This window comes from Micrasema longulum, unplaced genomic scaffold (assembly GCF_059751315.1).
Source record: "Micrasema longulum isolate JH-2025_06_02 unplaced genomic scaffold, ASM5975131v1 h1tg000663l, whole genome shotgun sequence".
NCBI classification, from domain to species: Eukaryota; Metazoa; Arthropoda; class Insecta; order Trichoptera; family Brachycentridae; genus Micrasema; species Micrasema longulum.
Window position 1 is genome coordinate 199,634 of NW_028277859.1, and position 21,069 is coordinate 220,702.

Below are 21,069 nucleotides of genomic sequence, written 5' to 3' on the forward strand. Positions count from 1 at the left end.
CCGTAGAATACCACACTGCTGGTATCCTGGAGGAACATCACGTCGCATTGTGGAAACAAATTCAGAATTCACGACAAAAAGACTAAAGCTGCAGATATATTTTTTATTATTTTTAACTTGTGAGCAGCTAAATTTTGTGTATTAAATTGAGGAGTCATTGTGAATATTTAAAGTTGAGTTAATATGTTAAAGTTGGTGGGCAACGTTGGACGGTATTTTAGGATTATTCGGAAGGAGTGAGAGAAGTAGGTTTAGGAGTGTGGAGATTGATGATGTATTGGGTGATGAGACTGTGCTGGGGAAAGCACCTCCACTGGACCCAGATGGGAGTTGTCAATTCGGGAAAAATAGGAGGGAGGAATCAGGTTTGGGAGTGTTGGACTTAAAAGAAAGTTTTCCTGATTTCGACTTTCTCTCCACTGATTTTTGGAAAGACACTGACGGGTTAGGTTAACAGGGTCTTTAAGTCTATGGGGAATCAGCGCTTTGGAAGCGACCTGCATATAAAACCGTTGCTGTTCCGAACATCTTAGAAGCCTCAACATACGAGATGCTTTTATCGGCCATTGTATGCTTGATGTTCTGTTGCCTTTTCAGTTCTGGATATATCTTGCTGATGGCTAAATGATTTCCAGAGCAGTTAAGGCATTTTTGCGCATTCTCCGCTACAGTGCAGATCTCCCCATTATGTGAGGAGCCACATTTGTAGCAGCGTGCGGAAGATCTGCAGATAGTATTTGCTTGTCCAATTTTACAGCATTTGTAGCACTGGAGGGTTGGAAACACGTAGAGCTCTACGGGGACTGAGACATTGAACATTAAGATGTGGGATGGAAGTGCCTTGGAGGTAAAAGTCAGGACAACCGTGCGGAATGGTTTCCTTTCGACTACGTCACCTGTTCTCGATCGATAATTCAGTCGTCGGGCCTTGATTACTTTACCAAACCCGTGGGGTACCTCGTCATTCTCTACTATGTCCTGTTTAGACCCGTGTGAGGGAATATCTTTGGTTACACCCTGTTTCGTTACCTGGAAAGTAGGTACAAATGCGTTATATTTCGCTGTTTTCTAAATTTCTGATTTGACAAACGAATTGGCTTCGTTTGCTGTTTTAAACTCCACAGATACATGGTTACGAGTGACAGATTTGATTCCGTTCCAGACCGTCCGGATATTATTCTTATGGAGGAAGCGACCAAAGTCAATGTCGTAAAGGTTGGTTGGGGTGCCGCAATCTGCCTGGAATTTGGTGACATGTACGATGAGCGGAGCTCGGTCTATTCCGTTGTACATGCGGGATTGTGTTTTGTTTGGAGGTGTGGTGGTTGGTGGTACTATGATTGTATCCTGCGATGTAGTTGGGGTTGTAGGAACAATTGTTCGTGAGCTAGGGGATTTATGAGGAAGGACGCGGTCTGAGTCAAAACTCGACTTCCTTGGTTTTATTAACTTTTGTTTTTTGGCCCTTGAGACCACAGTTACAAATTCAGTGGCGTCTGGTACAGTCTCCATTGTGCCACCAGACGAGTTAGAACTTGACCCATCTGGAGGATCTGGAGGTTTTTCTATATCATTCATCTTTATTAAAACAAATAAAACTTTAAAAAAATAAATAGAACAATTAAATATACAAGGTAAAAATAATGTATCAGATTGCATGTTACCCGAGTGGAAGCAGGTTCAGGATAAACCAATTAATACTTATGTTAATTATTCACAGTACTAAATAAAATGATTTTGACAAGGATTTCACTAAATTAGAACGTTATTAATTATAAATCACTTTTACAAATACGACAAATACACGACAACTAACAAACGCATCCACCACCTTTTGTTAGTCATAGACAATCCTAAAAGTTCTCTACAGTGAGTTGTCCTAATTGGTGGGTTGGCTTCCCGGTAACCGGAAATGTATCGCAACACTCTGTCGTTTGTTGATTTTGGAGAACTATATAGTGACGTCGTTTAACGTACGTGATTCTTTTTTGTAAATATTTTATTTCATATTTTTTCAATTCATTTTCGAAAAACTGTGCCGTACACTTAAATCTTCAAATTTTACTGCGCGTAAGAAAACTTTTTTGTACCTATTTTCCCGTTGCTCTGAGCTTCCTCATTGTCTTAAAAAATGCGTAGAGGTAACTATAACATCGATGTTGAACTAATAAACGCAAAACTCTGGCGAAGACGCATGAGAGAAAACGTGAAAATTTATGTAATTTACCTACCTATTCACAGTTACTATAAAAAAATATTTATGGTGATCATATCAATTTTAAACCTACTAATGGTTTTTTTTTACATAAATTATACTATTATAATGGTTCATATTTCATATTTCATCAATTTACCTAAGAACCAATATTTTAAAATACCTATAATATAGTATTTTTTACTTCTTCGTAAAAAAGGGCGATGGAATATTACGATAACAGCGCGAATATTTTGACACGAGCCACAGGTTGTCTCTTTGGTCTTACAGTCTATGGGTTTTTGATTTGTTTACCTCGTACGTCACCTGAAGTTCAGGTAAGAAAAAGATAAACGTTGATAATATAGGTAAAACAGTTTGTTAGACAGAGATAGACTATAATAACAGTTGTGTTTTAGTTTTAAGTGAAAGCAGTATGATCGCGTGCGATGTGGCATGTGTGATACCTGCAAACACCTGCAAAAGTGTGATAAAATAAAGATTTGGTTAAGATAATAAAAGCAGTAAAATGTTCAATATAAAAGTATTTATCTTTTTATAATCATCAACTACTACACACCCCGTCAACTTCGAATATTTTTTACATGATGAAATCGTGTGCTTATAACTATCCGTGAACAAATGATTTAATTTGAATTGTTTTGAAATGTATGTTTAGTATTTTTGCAGTGTGGTGAAAAGTTCGCCTTTTATTTGTATCATACATTATTGAATTCTCGAGTATATAAAAAATAATTATCACAATGCACGAACTTTTTACTCAAGTTCTGGGAAACCGGGATTTATCTCGGGCAGGTGACATGTTTTCCGTATCGGATTCTTCGATTGTAAATGATTTGACAGAAGTGGTAAGCTATGTTTTAATAACTGTTACCTAATGAGGACCAGTGAGGTCACATTATTTTTATTATTAATCATAGTTTATAATGGAAAAAAAATGAATAAATAATAATATAATATATATATATAAACGATGTTTCATTAAACCTGTATAGGTAACCTGTAATGTTGCACTGGTGTGATATAATTTATAATGATGTATGTAACCACCAAACAAATTTCAATGTAATAATATGATTACAATTCCCTCAACAGGTGTACTTAGTTGAGACTCAGTCAAAGTAACTAAGAAAGTAAAAATAATATTTATTAAACGGCCAGAGGGCTCGTACATTGATGATTTTTTTAAAATTCCTTTTTCTTATTTGATGTATATTTTTTATTAGTTAATAATTATTATATTAATTCTAAGAACTTTGACACTTAATCTAAAAGTAATCCCTAAAGATACTCAGTAGGAAGGTTTTAAAAATTTATGCATGTATTTGTAATTTATAACAGTCTCAAAATTAATTATACAATTATTTAAAAGAGTAGAATAATTTGCCGCGGGCAATCAATCATTTATAAGACCTACGAATACTTATTTTGATATAAATTTTACAATTTGGTCTCCAAATCTTTTGAGTTAATAAATACAATATGTATTTAAATTGAATATTAGTTGTTTTTATATTTTTTTGTGTACAAAAAGTTCTTTGTTATGGTTTGTTATACAGTCGAACTTGGTTATTATGAGGAAGATGGGACCACTTGAAATTGCTCGTTATAAGCGTTACTCGTTATACCAGAGAAAGGTTTTTTTATACAATCGCTATTGCACATTGTCACTAAGTAAACAAGTAAATACATATGTGTACATATAATTCACACAGAATTGTTTTACAGGGGTTAGGTTTTAACTGATCTGGTCTAGAACTCATTTGATATCACCCACTTGTAATGTTTATTGTGTATTGAAATAAGTCTAGAATATGAAAAAATCTAAAAAAACCCCGTAAAACCCCCCGAAACAAGCATGTCATTCATAAACTACAAAAGCAGCTGCAAATTGTAACAATGTTCCGAACCGGCACTTACCAAGTTCACAACGCTTGGATTTTTTAAAAACCATGTGTGTTCATTTTTCAAAATCGTCGGCGAAAAATCCAATTAGGTACTTAGACACTTACATAGCTATCATGAACATAATTCGATCCCAACGCCCGGCGGTATTTATCCTTTATGTTAGCCGACTGTATAGATTTTATTACTTAGATTCTTATTTCGAGAATGATGTTTTTAACAATTGAAGATTTTTTGTATAATTTTTGACAATATTTTTGTTCGGTATGTCCGAGAAGTAGCTCGTTATAACAGTGAACAATTGTATGGAGAAAACCATGAACTAAAATGTCAACTAATGTTTCCTCGTTACATCCGAGATCTCGCTATTTCCGTGATCGTTATAACCGAGTTCGACTGTATTTGTTTTATTGAAAATGAGGAAAAACCTTTTATTTTATTTATTATTTTTAAATTCTTATTCTATCAAGTTCCTCCGTAATATTTTTACTCTTAATAATTAATAATCTTTCTTATTTTTATAAAAGATATTCAAACTTTTCCATTGTTTCCTTGGTCTTTATTCTATAAAATCGACAAAGTGTGTTATTGTTATAAGATTCTTTTTGTTATATAGGCAATGAGTTGTATATTGTATGTGTAATCTGCCATAAGAATCCTTTTTTATGTTACATAGGTACTATCCAGTTTTGGTGTTTTTTTTATTTGAAAGTGCTTGTTTCAATTTATGTTAAAATAACTCTTATGTTATTCTTGTATGTATTTATGCATTATTTTTATGTTTCTCTTGTTATTTATGTGCATATTGTTATCCATTTTTTCCATTTTGGTGTTTTTACATAATGTATGTACATCATACATTATTTTACTGTAATTTTTAAGTACATTAGATCTTTAATTATCCGAACTCTGACTATCGGAATCGCTTTCAAAATTTCAGAAAAAAAAAATTAAGAGGGAAACGTACTGCGATTTGCAAAATAATGATTCTGTCTACTCGCACTATTGCCCTTCCTTCCGCGAATTGTCTTCCCTTCCTCCTGTTCGTTTTGATAAGTCAGTCAGTGTGTAATTTTCAACTTACATACAGTAATTAATTAAAATAGACTATTCATATAATTTCCAAAAAATCTGATTATTTCCCTAAATTCTTGTCATTTCTACCCATTTATTTCTTTTTACTGGATGTTGGGGAATGCTAAAATAATATTAACTTACATTTATTATATTTTATTATTCCGTATTCCTACCAGTGCATCCCTGTTAGAAAGAAGAGCTTGGGTTTTGTGTTGCTAGGCGTAGTTTGACATAAATAATACTTATATTTGAATATAAATTATTTTAAGGTTTGTTAATCACTTATAAACAAATACTTTCCAATGAAAAGTTACGCCACCCTTTTTGCAATGTTTATCTGAACGGTTTTTACACTCTTTAGACATAAACAGATATTTTAGTTTCGATTCTAAATGTCAAGCTCACGTCACACTCACTGGCGGTCAAAGATCGACGTAGTACGCGTTGGGCTTCTTTTAGCGTTTAGGCATCAGTTAAGTGTCATCATCATCGGCCGTCTCCGTGGTGTAGTGGTCAAGACGCTTGACTCACACGGAAGGTTCCGGGTTCGATTCCCGGTGAGAATACAAAAATTAAATGTGATGTTTCTCAAGCCTGGGTGTTATGTGATGTAATTCACCACTGTAATTGGGCCTCCTGGCCTGTTGTGGTGCAAAAAAAAAATAAAAATATTCTAAACACATCTATTTTATCATTTTTGAGAGCCCAGGGTGCATATATGTGTATTATTAGGTCAATGGTCACATCATTCTATTTTTCGTTCTGCTGCATGAGGAAAATCATAATAACCTCAGCGCTTTCAATTATTTTCCGGAGAAATAAATGAATTTGTCATTATTTACAGATCAATCAGATAACAGATATTGCTTCTCAGCCCGATTACTGCCAGAATGATAATGATCAATCCGTGGTGGAGATTTGTGTTACTCGGGTGACCTCTTGTATCCGTGAGACTGGAAGTGTTGAGACACACTGTACGGCTTTAGTGGCTCTACTAGAGTCATGTCTTCATCACAACTTACAACCCGAACATAAAGATGAAGATCCTCCTCATGCTAAAATTGCTGCTGATGTCATCTCATGCATATTTCTGGTAAACCAATATATGTATATATGTATGTATACTAAGGGCGAATCGTCCATATAAGCGATTATAGCTTACGATTTTATTTGACTATCGATAATAATGTTTTATACTAACTATTTTCTATGGGAGAATTAATAAAATAATTATTATTTATTATTAATCGCCGTCACCGTTTATATATTCCTCCAAAAATAAATATGAATATTGATAAAGCGCGCTCAGCGCTAGCCCGTTTCCAGTGAACGATGAAACTATCTAAAATTAATGTATGCTGTATTTAACATCTTAAAAATCAGTTGCTTTTATTTACTCCTTAAGTAAGCTTGCAGATTAAAAGTATTATTTGTAGATTTTCTATTTGGAAAATATTATTTCGAACATGATTTCCTAATGATTATTTTCCTTTGATATGAGACAGTTGACATAATATGACATAGTACATGTGGCGCTCGAAGTGGCCCTTATTGGCATTATTCATTTCTAGAAGGAACTGAGAAGGAATCAATTATTGCTCAGTGTTGACATTTCAATCATAATGGAAATATATCTACTTAATGTCATTGTGGTATTTTTGAAATAAAGTTTTGTACCAGCGTTGTATTACAATAGTGTTGAATATAGCTACATATGTATATCGCGAAGTTAATGATAATTGTGGTTTTAGTTGATTGAATAGGTAAACTGAAGCAGAGAGATGATGTTCACAGAACCACAGAAAAAGTAGCCATTTAGCAAAGTTTTTTGTAGCTTACCTATAAAATATATCACCGTTTGCTACTGATATGTACTTAATTAACAATTGATAAAATTAATCTAAATTTGTTGCAACGGAGAGCGAAAACATTGAGAAGGGAATATGGAAGTCTAGTGAGGAAATCCAGCCTGTCTACAAACATTTCGATATATTTAAAACATTGTAAATGACATTAATGTTCAGAGTCTACTATTTGTGGTTGAGAATTTTTTTAAAGTAAAATATTTCACCAACAATATTTTTTACAGGTAGACCAGTACTGGTTTTAATTGGGTATGGATCCCATATTGATTCCAAAACCTATATATAGGCAATATCCAATATCTTACTTTGGAATCGGCGATATTTATTTACCGATACACCAATACGTTTCAAATTTCATGCCTTATAAAATCTTATTTAGGTTTTTAATAAAACAAAATTTTTAGTCTACATATTTATTTTATAGGCATAAATAATTACAATGAATTTCCACCAAGAAATTTCACTTAATAATTTGAATGTTTTAAAATTTAGTTTAACATATAAATGACAATTTTTAACTTCTGAAAGTTAAATATAAAAAATCGATTTTCATTTTCTGTTTTTTTTTATTTAATTAAATTTATACAAGCAACTTCATTTGTGTTTTAAGTATTTATTCACTATCCTTATCGGTATCAATATAGCTGATACTTTTCTGTAAATACTGGTATCAGTTTCGTGTAGACAAAAGCGCATACCTATTAATGCGTTCCCTGTTTTATCCCCTAGGGAGTTTATCGAGATCGATAGAATTTTCAAAATCATTCCAACTGAGATAAACATATATATTATTGTGATTTATAACTTGTATATTTATGTACATGTCTGTTTCATAGAAATAACTACATGCTAGTTTCGAAATTCCCTAACACCATCTGTTTATTGTTTAGTGAAGTGATGGATAAACCTTAATGATGCTTGTTTTAGACCAACATTTTAAAAATTATTTTTTAATTGAATCAAATGTTTTTTAGGCATCTGATAATCAAAACTACAGTAAGAAAGCCGTCATGGAAGCCGCTCTGCCTGTTGCAGTAAAATTTCTTCACAAAGGAAATCGGGAGTTGTCCCGAAACATGGCGCGATATCTGTCCCTCGCTGCCATCCATCACGCTTCCCTTCTTCAACCTCATGTCCAACAAATCATGGATTCTATCATATCAGGTAAACACATTTTTTAACTCTGGTATTTAACAAAAGACCGAAGGTTTTTTTAACATTACAACAGAGATAAATAACATTTAAGAGAGAAAATATAGAAGTCCAGGCATCTACAGGGCTTATGACCTGTCAATGGCTGGTTTAAGTGGCCACTTTACACACCGTGTAACATTCACCATTCTGCTCATATTTGAACATCTATATTCCTTCAATTCTTTCATCTGTTGATGTTTGTGAAGTTAAAGAGCTGAAACCTTTATTTATGCTGGTGAGATTCGTATAATTGAATTATTTCACCATCTCACAATCTCAACCGTTCTCTGCTGTTTATATTAACATATCTCTGTTGTAATATGTTAATATAAACAGCTCCCCAGGGAGTTGAATCCAGTCCTTGTCTATAAAAATTTGGACAAGCTCAAAATATTGTTGTCAAAGGTTTTTTGACTAATATATATATAAATATATATATATTTTACATATTACTAACATATAGACTAGTATTAGCATATATATATATATATATCTATACTAATACTTCTATACTTAATAATATTATAAATGAAAGAATGTGTTATCTGTTTATTTGTGTTTCCTTCACGTCGCAACAGAGCAACCGATCAATGTGATTTTTGCATAGAGACGCATAGCCGGAGAGCTGAGAAGTGTCATAGCTTACTTTTCATCCCGAACATTTTTTTTGCTCCCTTGGAACAGTTCTTAGTGGAAAAATTTATTTTTCTTTAACATCGCAATGAAGTAACCGATTGATGTTATATTTGCATAAGGATAGCAGGAGAGCTGACTAGTGTCATAAGATGCTTTTCTAAAATACATTTTTTTATCCTCCTCCATGAATGCTACAAATAGACCAGCCTTATTTAAAAACATCATAATGTGATTTTAATGTATTACGACATGTCTATTTGAAGCAATCATGGAGAAGGATACAAAGATGTGTTTTTAGTGGGTAATTCGAAAATGCTGATTTTGAAGTTACCAGTTGTTGTAATTCCCCCGCAATATGTTTGAGACCCTGAACTATAATAGCACGTAGTGGAGTGTATCTCTATTGCCTTTCTTCACATTTCAATGTATTTGTAGGAAATTACCCGCTGTGCCGAGTTCTATCCCAGTTATATGAAGTGTCTCCCGGACCGCTGAATGGCCACGCTATGGCTCTCGTCTCCCTTCTACCGCACACTGACCAGCAAGAAAAACTAGCACTTCTCAGTCTATTTGAGTTGATGGCCAAAAATGATCCCTCCGTTTTAGAGGCCAGCATTTCGCAACTTTTAGCGTATCTCTGTCCAAATACTGCCAGTAGCACCGCTACTGGGTGTGTGTGTGTGGGAGTGCTGAAAGTACTTCTGTGTATTTCACAAAGGAAGCCAACCTTGTTGGTGGAACATCTTGCAACATTACATCGTGCCGCAACACCGCCTCATGCCACTCCTCACCATGTTATTCTGATAGCGCAAATTTTAGCTCAAGTGGGAAAATTAAATAAGGTGCGTTTTATTGACACAATTTTTCACATTCCTTACCCTCGCATATTTTTTATCATCGACATTTTTTGTTTACTATTTGTCAAATATTTGTGTTTGCATAATTTGCCATGATCATAGAACAACGACGGATGTGTGAAAAATGCGTCGCTGACTTTCTTTCATATTTAATCTTGAAAAGGTTTTATAAAGGCTTTATAATCCAGGTTTAAAGAAAATGTAAACATATGTATAACTAACCCGAGTATCAAAGGATAAACGTTTGTATTTATCTTGTTGTGACATAAAGTGTAAAGAAACAAATTAAACTGCTCATGTAAATTTAAAAAAAGTCACAGCAACGTTGTTCTATTATCATGACAAATTGTATAAGCTCGATGGCTTGAATCAAAGTACTATTTATGTTTTTAGGATAGAGCGCAAGAAGCGCTGAATTTTGTTTTGGATCAATTAGCCGGATCAGAGAGATCTTGTCACGCTGCATTACTTAAAGAAGCAACAACTTTATGTAGCGCATATCCAGCCCTTTTTACTGACAAAGTACTACACGGAGTTCGCCACCGTAATAATAAGTAAGATTTCATTTACAATATTTTTATATTTTAGTTGACCTGTTCCCTTAAAAGCGTTTGTGAAGAAATAAATTTCTTTTCTTTGATAATAGTTGATTTTCTAGCAATATACAAACACAAAGCGTAAATAACGAAGTTAAGCAAACTTCAAGCGGAGTGACCATTGTAAAGCTCGGAGGAAACAACAATGTCCCCGTGACTAGTCCCACAGTCAGTCCACCAAGCGCACCCGTTGCAGTGAATCAGAATAGTCCTTCAGCAGTTCCCCTGGTGGGATATACTCGAAGAGCTAAGCTCGGAGACTCCCGCAGTACTGGGAGATTACACACATCTTCCAATACACACCGAAGCATGACAAGACTTAATATTGCTGGTGAGTCATTATGATCTATCTAATTCCACTGTTTATGCTCTAACTTGAGAGGAACAAATTTATTAAAGAGGGAAACCCTTTTCATGTTTACAGAGGTCTTACTGTAATACTGATAATATTGCCATATTTAATCATTAATTATCTGTGAATTTAGGGTTTACTTAAGCAGAGGTTTTTGCAAAGCAAGAAAGTAATCCTATTTTTTTTAAATACACCATGGGAGCGATTACAATCGTAAGTTAACGGAGTTTTCTTCGACTATCTACAAAGTAAAATCGATATTTATTTATAAAAATGTGTATGAAAATTTAAAGTATCTTCGTCGGTAACCTGTTAAGGAAATAAAAAATGCATGCATATTCTATTTTTCATACAGAAAACTTAATTTTACTCTGTAGATAAAATTTAAGACAAATGTTAACTTCCCATTGTAATATGGGCCCATAAATATTATGTATTATAAATAATATATCTATACATGTAAATATATTTTCAGGTGGTTCTGTAGGTGGTTTACACAAAAGTATGACTCGCCTTTCCTCTTCTCAACAAATAAACAATCAATCACCTGCTCAGCAAGTAACACCCTCCAACAACTCAAGTACTACAACTGCTCAAAATTCAAATCAAAGACAATGGTGTAATAGTATCGTGGGAGGGTTGTCCAACAAGAACGGTGTCTCTAGTGGTGGCGTGACTGTGACCACCATATCTCCCCCCAGGATACTGAGACACGGGAACACCCGAACACACGCTGTTCAACATTCTGGCCAAATTACCATCGGACAAGGCTCAACCAATACGGGCGCTAGCGCAGGCTCAGCGGTGAGTAGTTAACATTAAGCTACATTTCTTTTTACCATTATACATTTTTTATTTTATTTACAATATATTCATTTAAACATTTATTGAGATACAAGTCCCAACTCCATGGAACCGAAATCCTGTGTTGAGTTGGTACTAATATATGTATAAAACTTTTACAGTCAACATTACCATATTTACTGCATACTCGTATAGCAAAAACATCATAAAGAAATACATGGCAAATCAATATCAATATAAAAAGAAACATGCAAAAAAAAAACATTAAAAATATAATATATAATATAATATAATATAGAAATAAAACCAAACTCAAATATTTGAAAAACCATCAAGGAGTTTCTCACTCAAATCCCTCTCAGGAGGAAGATCCAGTCCTGAACCTCTATTTTAAAAATGTGTTTTGTCCTTGAGAGCTTTACACGCTCTTACAAAATATTAAACACTCGGTGCGATAAAGAAGAGGTGTCTCTGAGCAAAAGTCGTCCGGGTTTTGGGTTTGACATAATTCATAACCAGGGAAAACCTTGTACACACGTTTTGCTGAGACCTCTCCTTATTGTTTGACCAGAAGTGTGTTAATGCCTCTTTTAGGTAAAGTTGCCTCACATCCATTACCCCCATGCACTGGAACAACTACTCTGATGGATATGTTGGAGGAAGCCAGAATATAATTCTATATATATATAAGCAATAATTTCTGCGACAATACCATGTACATTATAATCAAATTGCAGATTTCATCAGGCCCTACATTATTATCATCACATCTTGGAACTTCATCACAAATCCAATCGATTTCAATCAATCCGCTTATTCTTGGAAAGTCTTCTGACTCTATCTCGACATCACCTCTCCATGTTATTGCCCCATCTCCGGCAGTCTCTATTCAACATTCCAATGTAGCGCTGGGACAAGTTTCAATAATTAGTCCCGGGATCCACGGATCACTATCTTCAAATCCCAACGGAAGCTCTACGCTAAGTCATTCTCTAGGATCGAGCCCTATTAATATTGGAGCTAGCAATCCCATCAGTATTTCAGGCCCAGTAACAGTAACATCGAGAAGAGCCAACAATACGAGTGTAACAATGATAAACGCTAATGCCGCTTCTCAGAGGATAAGTGTGTTCGAGCCTTACCCTATGCGAGACACTGTTCAACATTTTTGTGAGAAACATTTAGACAAGATCAAAGTATACATGGATAAGGTTTCAATTCGAATACCACCACCTGCAAAATGCACTATAGAAGGTACGTTTGTTTGATTCACATTCATTACTTTTGCCTGTTTATTATTGAATGCAAGAAGTCCAACGTAAAAATAGTGTTTATCAATGAAGGAATCAAATACATCTTTTAAGTAAAACTATAAGTTTACGTATACATTACCAACTAATAGTTATGATTTTGAGTTTTGCTTCCTAAAAAATCAATGCATAAGTATTTGCAATTTTATCAAGTTCATTATGAAATTATGTACGCTTGTCGGTTGTTTAGATACTTACCCGAACTGGCATGACATATTGATTTGTGAAGAATTCCAAATAAAGTCTTAAATAAGAAAAAACAAACAAGTTGTAGTTGAATTTTGAATTTGCTACTTGCCACTCGTAAAAAAAAAACCTTATGTTTGTATGCCTAAAATAAAATTTAAATATCTCCTAATTCCAATTTCATGAAAAATAATACCAATTTATACAAAGACTATATTTGCTTAGCACTGTATACCATTCAGGAATCTCTTTAATAATTTATTTGAATTACTATTTTAGAAAGGCGAGCAAAAAAATTAGCAAAACTACATTTTGCATGTCAAGCAAGAGGGCAACACTGTTTGTATTCCAGAACCTTTTTTACTATGCGGACAAGAAATCCCAGAATATGGATACATCTTATGTTTATTGCATTACAGGTAGGTATTTCCTTAGACTTGATGTGAAATAAATAAATAAAATAAAATTTAAAAATATTGTTTGTATAAGATATTAGATTTTTTATCATTGTCTTTCCAATTTTCCAGGCTAGATCTTCAAGTGCTCTTAGTAGTCGTGATTCAAGCGTAAGCAGTTTAAAACATTGCTGGGACATTTTGAAATGTGAAAACAAAACATTTCTTACTCTGGTGACCAGCGCATTTCCATGTAGCAAGGTAGCATTCATTTTAACATTGATTTAATTTCAACAGCTTATGCCTAATTATTTCAAAGTGCTTACCTTTTAATTTCATATTGTGAATCATGTTTTTATTATTTTGAAATTTCATGTGTAACATGTGCATATTAATTTTTCGTAGTGTGTAACGTTGCATAACAATGATTTTTGTAGCAAATACACATATATCATTGTATATCATTATATATCATTGTATTTCTTAGATTTTCATGGCCGTTTAGATGCATAATGAGTTTTTCTAGGTTATTATGCCGTTTTTCATTTGCACTCTTTTCCAACGTTTCAGATCGCATTACCATCGCGGTTGATATTGACCTTGATGATGGACACTGTAATGAAACCCAAAACATCTGAAAAGAGTGCAAACGACAAATAGTATTATTATCCCGTGTGTACCCAGAAAAACTCATTATACACATATACATGTATGTGGATATGTTTAATGCCAAAATGAAATACTATGTTTTGTGTCAAATTTAAATAATATCCAGTCAAACAGGCTCATCTAAATTCCATTCTAAAAAGTCAGTATAAAATGACATAAAATGCCTTAACCATTCTTCTTTGGATGTATCATTTCTACAAATTGTCTGGTTATTCGCCTGATTGTCAGCTGCATATTTATACATTCAGTGCTGCAGAAAAGCGTTTATCTAATATATATAAATATGAATGTTTGTTTGTCCGCGATAAACTAAAAAACTACTAGACCAATTTACACACAGTTTTTTGAAAAATGATCAGCATTGTCTAAGAAAGGTCTATAGCTATCATAATCTTCAGTCTTAAATAAATTAGTATTTAAGGCCCAGATTTTTGATCATTCAGCCACGGATCACAGCGGCCTCCGTGGTGTAGTGGTCAAGACGCTTGACTCACACACGGAAGGTTCTGGGTTCGGTTCCCAGTGAGAACACAAAAAAAAATAAATGTGATTTTTCTCAAGCCTGGGTGTTTTGTGATATATTTTACCACTGTAATTGGCACTGGCCTCCTGGCCTGTTGTGCAATTTTTTTTTTTAAAAGTAATAGTTAGAAATCAATATCTATTGTAACAATAATTTTGAATACCGTGGAACTCCCCAACTATGTCCTGCGGTCACAACTATGTACCACCCCCAGAATCAGATACATTTTATTAAATATCATGCATTTACAAAGACGCACCTGGTTCTTTCTTTATCTGTAGTACAGTAAAGAATTGGCGCCAATTTCTCATGTCATTTCGTCGCGGCTCGCTCTTGGTCGTTTTACGCGGTGATAATTTTTAATTTAGTTGATTTTTTGCTATTTTTTATTTTTGTCAAACTTTTTTGCATCTAGGAAAACTGGTAAGTGTTACAAACGAGTACTATATTTTAAATTGTAGGATATTTCTTTGCGATTGTTTAAATTCTATGTAGCCTTTGATACTGTTTAGCTTGATATTTAAGAAAATGTCGAAAAGAACACTTTGTCACCCAACTATGTACCATGGCTCATAGATGGGACAACTTATTTATTCTTTATATTTTGTCCAATAATTATTATGGTACACATAGTTGGGATGAAATATTTTTTTTTTAAATCAGAGCTGCAATTATTTTTTGGAAAAGTATGAAGTATTAGGTTGTATTTAAGAAGTATCTACCTGCTTATATATATTTTATTATATAGTTACCTATTTTTTCGTATTATAATATCTAAAACCAACCGGAGGAAAGTAGGTGCTACAAAGCGCCAACGTAAATGAAAAATCTGATGAGAGTAGTGAGTCTGAAGAGGAAAAACCACCGTTACTGTCTGAAACTGACTCAAATTTTAATCCGAAAAGTAGTGATGAATCTACAAATGAACATCAACGAATGAATAACAATGAAACATTACAAGTGAATGACTATGTTCTTGTGCTATTCGAGGGAGAGAATTAGCCAGGGCAAATAAAAAAAATTATGATGCTGGAATTACGGTGAATAGCATGTCCAGATGCGGAATAAATCATCATTGGGTTTGGCCAGCCAAGGAAGACTTCAATTTATAAAAGCAAAGATATTATACAGAATTATATTCTTCTACCAGGGCAGCATACAAAATTCCTTGATTGGAATTCTTGTTTGGATTTTTTTTACTTTCTTTAATTCCTTAATACCTACATACCTTTTTTTCAGTTCAAATAACTTAAGTTTAATTAGGTTATATAATTTCTTAACTTTTGTGTTATTTTGAAAATTAGACTTTATTATCTCGTCAAAATAAATTACTTTTATTAATAAAGCTGTGTTTTTATTTTCAATAATATTTGTAACTTAAATACAGTGTTAACATTTAGCGTTACAACTATCAACAAGACTTGTTTTTTGTGAAATAAAGTGATTATTTCCAAGGTGTTACATAGTTGGAAATTTCGGTGCCTATCTATATACCACTTTTAGGAAAATATTTAAAAATACTTCCAATTAATATTTTCAACAAATTTCAATTTCAGAATATTTCGTAGGTAGTGTTTTATTAAAAAAATACAAAATAAAATTGATTAATACATAAACAAGGTAGTTATTTGTCAAAATATACTATAATTGGTACATAGTTGAGGAGTTCTACAGTAAATATATTTATGAATGACTTTTACTAATGTTAAGTGAAAATTATTAAGGTAATTATTAGTTTTATCGTTTAGCAATGAGAATTTTCCCGATGGCATGATATATTTTTTCAGGATAAATAGTAGCTTGATCGATTCCCGGTCCTCCAATTATCGCCATGAAAAAAATACAATGATCCATTAGTCTGTGGCGATGTAGCACAGTTCACCAATCCAAAATCCTACTACAAAACCGAAAGCAAACCAAATTAACCATAGATAAAGAAAGTCAATTTTGGAAATTTAAAGAATTAAGACAGGTGCCCGGGCGCAGTTGGTTTGACGGCTAACTGTACGGCTAACTTGTGTCGCGGGTTCGATTCCCGCCAGTTGTAAGAAGGAAATCCTGGAAAGATTTTTTTCTAAATTGGTCTGGGTGTAGTGGCGTATTTCTCATAATTTCCTTCCACATCCTTTCTTCCCCACTCCAAAATAGAGGCTTAGCGGGTTATTCAATTTCTAAAAAAATTCTAATGAATTCTTTTTGACAACCTATCTACCAGATGCGGCACTAAGCACCCGACTTGTGTTCTATTCAACCTAGGTTCCGGAACAGACCACATAAGTGACAGATTTGTCAGTTTGATTGCCCGAGATGAAACGGTATTACATAATATATATACATAAGCTTCTATCATGGATTAATAACATGACTTATACAATAGAATGTGAATTAGAAAAGGAATTTCAATTTCCTGACAGTCAATCATCAAAATAATTTTACGATTATGTATTTTTAAATATTTTCTTTGTTTTGTCTATGGCTTGTTTAATTTAAATTCCAGGGTCAACAAAATATATTTATAGTAATTTTGAAAATAATTATTCTAATTAAGTAGGTACCAGGTGCGTTCCGTCCATAGGATGGACAAATTTTATAATAACATGAATTTTACAAAAAATATATTATAAATACGAAAAAAAACCTTCAAATATGTATTCCTAAAATTCTCACTGAGAATGTTCGGGTGCACGTGATTCAAACAATATCTTCAGTATACATACCTAGCTACATATGCGTATTTCCTATATCAACGTACGTACTGATTACAGGTATCTTGTTCTTGATAGTATTTGTTGTATACGCGGGATGCTGCTTGTCAAGTTGCGTCTAGTTCCCATAGCAATTGTCCAAATTTTCGCGCACGCGCTTTAGGTTCATAAGGTTTTAGATTTCTCTTTCGAGACTCTGAGAGATAAGAAGCATCCAACTTGCATAGTTCAAAGAAAAAACGAATGTAATAATGTTTATCATAAAGTTTGAAGTAGCGCATTATTGACACTTGGCCCAAATTTAAGAACGATCGTCTCGGGTCTTGTTTTAGGTGTTTTGATGTTTATATTCTTTTCACACATACGGGGACCGTCCTGGAAGACCATCGATGGCGATCTTTCACCTTTATTAGGCGGAACTAAGGGACGCGGAATTGACGTTGGAGGAGGTGAAAGTGCTGGCTAACGATAAGGTCTCCCGGAGGCGTCTAGTGATGTCCACATGCTCCACTTTGGAGTGGAAAAAGAAGAAGAAAATAAGAAAAATTATAGCTTCACCTCTAGACACGCCTGTGCTCCATCAATTTATTGATTGTCAACTATTAATTATTATTATTCTAATGGACAACTTATATAGCGTATTAAATAATTCTGAATAAACCTACTAAAATTAAGAACATGATTATTTTTTGTCAGCATCCTTACTGATAAAAGTCACCGCACGCGCCTGGTAGGTACATATAGTTAATGAATGCGCAAGGTTTATATTCTTTGTATTACAAAAGTTAATAAAACATTTATTGTTATAGGACCAAGAAACATTGTTGAATGAACTCCGTCAATCTGGATTCTTCGATGTGTTTGAATTAAACAGTGCGCGAGATGGAGAAGCTGCTCAGTGGGGGTGCTTTCTCTGTAACCATCCGGAGAGAGCTGTTGGTTTTCTGAATGGAAACACACAGCCAGTGATAGAAGGACAACTTAAGGAGAAAAAGGGAAGGTGGCGATTGTTCCGTCGGTGGCGTACTAGATATTTCACTCTCTCTGGTGCCCATCTATCCTGCAAAGGATCGGTAAGAGTTTGTCTCTGATTTAGTATTTATAATTTCTTCGTGAAATACAATATTTAGATTAGAGATAAATAAATTGTAAAAATGAAGATATTATCGGTGATACTGCAATACCGCCTAACTATCAATTATTTTTTTTGCAGGGGAACCTAAAAAGCGTTGCGTTATTATATTTCTTATGATTTTATTCAACCAAAAATACGGCTGTTGTCTCATTATTTAGAGTAAAAATAGCAATAATTAAATAAAGACAGGTTACATAGTATTGCAGAATCACCGACGATATGCTAATACATTAAATTATTCGTTCTATCAAAGTGAAAGTCCATATGCCTAAATTAATCCAATTAATATAGTATATAATAATGGACTGACTACTGACCTCAGCCTTTTAAATATTACTTCATATATTATATCAAAACAGTTAGTTGTTTAAAAAAAATGTTAGATTAGATTGTACAGTTATATTGTAACTTTGTGATATTTAATGGTTAAAAAAAAATATTATTTTCAGAGTGGAGGTGAAAGTATCGATGTGAATCAGATACGGTCTGTAAAAGTATCCCGAGGAGCCAGAAATATACCTAAAGCCTTTGAGATTTTTACTGGAGATCAAACTTTAATTTTAAAACCCAAAGATGGAAAGAATGCAGAAGAGTGGGTACAGTGTTTGAGTATTGTAGTTGCTCATTCACAAGCTAGAGATGTTCCTGCTAAATCCAACAGTCTTCCAGCAAGAGGAATAACACTGAAAAATATTTAGAAATATTTATTTGATATTTGGACCAAAAAGCGTTAAGAATCAAAAACATTAGGCGGATGATTTATTGTTGATTTGAATTGTTGATTATGTATAATTCTATTAAATCAATTGGGTATGCACATCACTACACACAAACAATTCTAATAAGAAAAGTTTACAATATTGCATGCAGCCTTACTTGATTTGGATTTTTGATAAAGTTCTAACAAACAAGTAACTACTAAAGTTAAAGAAGGGGTCTGTAATAATATTAAAATTTGGTTTGAAATGCTTTCAGAATGTACATTTTCATATTATATCAAGAGATAATCAGAATGCCCCTTCTCACTTTAAGCCCATAATTTCACGTGATGTATATGTTTAATTTAGATGGTAATAATATTTTATTATCACATAACTCATTAATGCTGATTTTAAACATCTCACATTGAATATTTTTACAGTTTTAGTTTTTTTTTGACATTTTATTCATGCATATACATATTTAAAAACTTTCTTATTCTTGTTTATAAGAGCCAAATTGCTCGCAAACGAGTGGAGGTGTGGGTTTTTACGGTCATTGTTATCAATCCAACTTACATGGGATCTCCCAAAAAAGATTCATATTGAGTGAAGGCTTATTATAAAACAGGGATAGTAAACTAAATAAAAATGTTTTTTTCATCAAGATTGGTGGGCATTTATATTTCAAGTAAATTGATGTCACCGTCGATTTTTTGTGTATGTTAGTCAATATATTAATCAAACAAGCTTAGTCTAGAAAAAAAAATGGTTCTTGTCAGTGTATAAGTGAATACATATGTAGTAATATTACAATTTACACCAGAAGATAATTTAATGTTAATGTATCAGTAAGCGGTGGAAGGTTTTTGGTTTAAAAATATTGTATAATATTAGAAACACAAGTGATGTTTTGATGAGTTTTACATACTGCCAGTTTTCTAATAGGTGTAGTAGATATGTTTATTTTTATAGAAACTTAACCCAGTTATAGTTGTAAAATAACTAGCCAAAATACACAATTATATGGGTTTCTGTTCTGTGGAATATTACAATGTTGCACCTGAGCGATAATAATGCCTAAAATTATCATTTTTGGGTTAAGTATGCAGAAATATTCCTGAATATATTTCCTATTCACACAATTAATGGCATGATTCTTAAAATATTTATGTGGTCTTAAAAGTAAAAATTTAAATGTCATACATACTATGTATAGTGGTACAATGGTCACTATACTGTTATTTCTGAAAACGTTTAAAACTTGATAACCGGTGTGTTTAATGGCTGCCCTGTAAAAATGTGTTTTTTTAATTGAGCCACTGTTATTCCTGGGGCGCGTTGTTTTTTAACATTTGAATGACAATTATTAGTAAAGTTTATTGTATATGCAGCTTAATTAGTTAAATTGATATTGTAAATAGCGTAATCAAAATGAATTTTTGTTTTGATTAAGTCTACTGATTTACAATGCAATTTTATTACATCGTGTTTTTATATTTTAGGAAATTTGAGAGCACATTTATTATGATATATCCAGGGCCTTCTTAAACCATGGAAAGGCCCTTTGGGCACACAGAGTTTGAGGCCCTTTTAAAAAGCAAAAAAAAACTGAATTTTTGTTGTGACATTCCGAGACCGCCATCAGGCCGTGCCCTGGACTCGTGCCCCGCGTACCCTTATAGAGAGACGACCCTGTATGCATCAATACTCATGAACACAAATTGAGATTTTTTATACCTTATACTGTCAAAATGTGTAGTTTATTTTATTTTATGTTTTCCTGGACAAGAAAAATTTATCATTAAAGCTTGACAGTCTATTAAATATCTAGACTTATCAGTCAAGATTTACTCACACATATATCTAAATAAAACATATTTTCCCATAATTTGTAAAAATTTATTCAGTTTTGTCATTTGTAATATTAAAAATATTGATCAAGTC

At 33.1% G+C, this 21,069-nt stretch overlaps 1 protein-coding gene across 1 annotated transcript; it reads left to right on the top strand.

Moving 5' to 3' along the window:
- The first annotated feature begins 2,604 nt into the window (after positions 1–2,604).
- Positions 2,605–19,151, top strand: melt (ventricular zone expressed PH domain-containing protein melted). Its single transcript, XM_088229338.1, has 12 exons — positions 2,605–3,063; positions 6,042–6,290; positions 8,037–8,226; positions 9,328–9,734; positions 10,143–10,303; positions 10,408–10,676; positions 11,173–11,501; positions 12,239–12,755; positions 13,277–13,416; positions 13,525–13,653; positions 18,099–18,362; positions 18,874–19,151. The coding sequence occupies exons 1-12, from the start codon at positions 2,959–2,961 to the stop codon at positions 19,120–19,122; spliced, it is 3,009 nt and encodes a 1,002-aa protein (XP_088085464.1). The 5' UTR covers positions 2,605–2,958; the 3' UTR covers positions 19,123–19,151.
- The last annotated feature ends 1,918 nt before the right edge of the window (positions 19,152–21,069 follow it).

Coding starts and splice junctions, on each gene's coding strand:
- melt (XM_088229338.1), top strand. CDS start 2,959: ATGCACGAACTTTTTACTCAAGTTCTGGGAAACCGGGATTTATCTCGG. Junction 10,304..10,407: donor GTTCGCCACCGTAATAATAA/GTAAGATTTCAT, acceptor TTGATTTTCTAG/CAATATACAAACACAAAGCG. Junction 18,363..18,873: donor ATCTATCCTGCAAAGGATCG/GTAAGAGTTTGT, acceptor TATTATTTTCAG/AGTGGAGGTGAAAGTATCGA.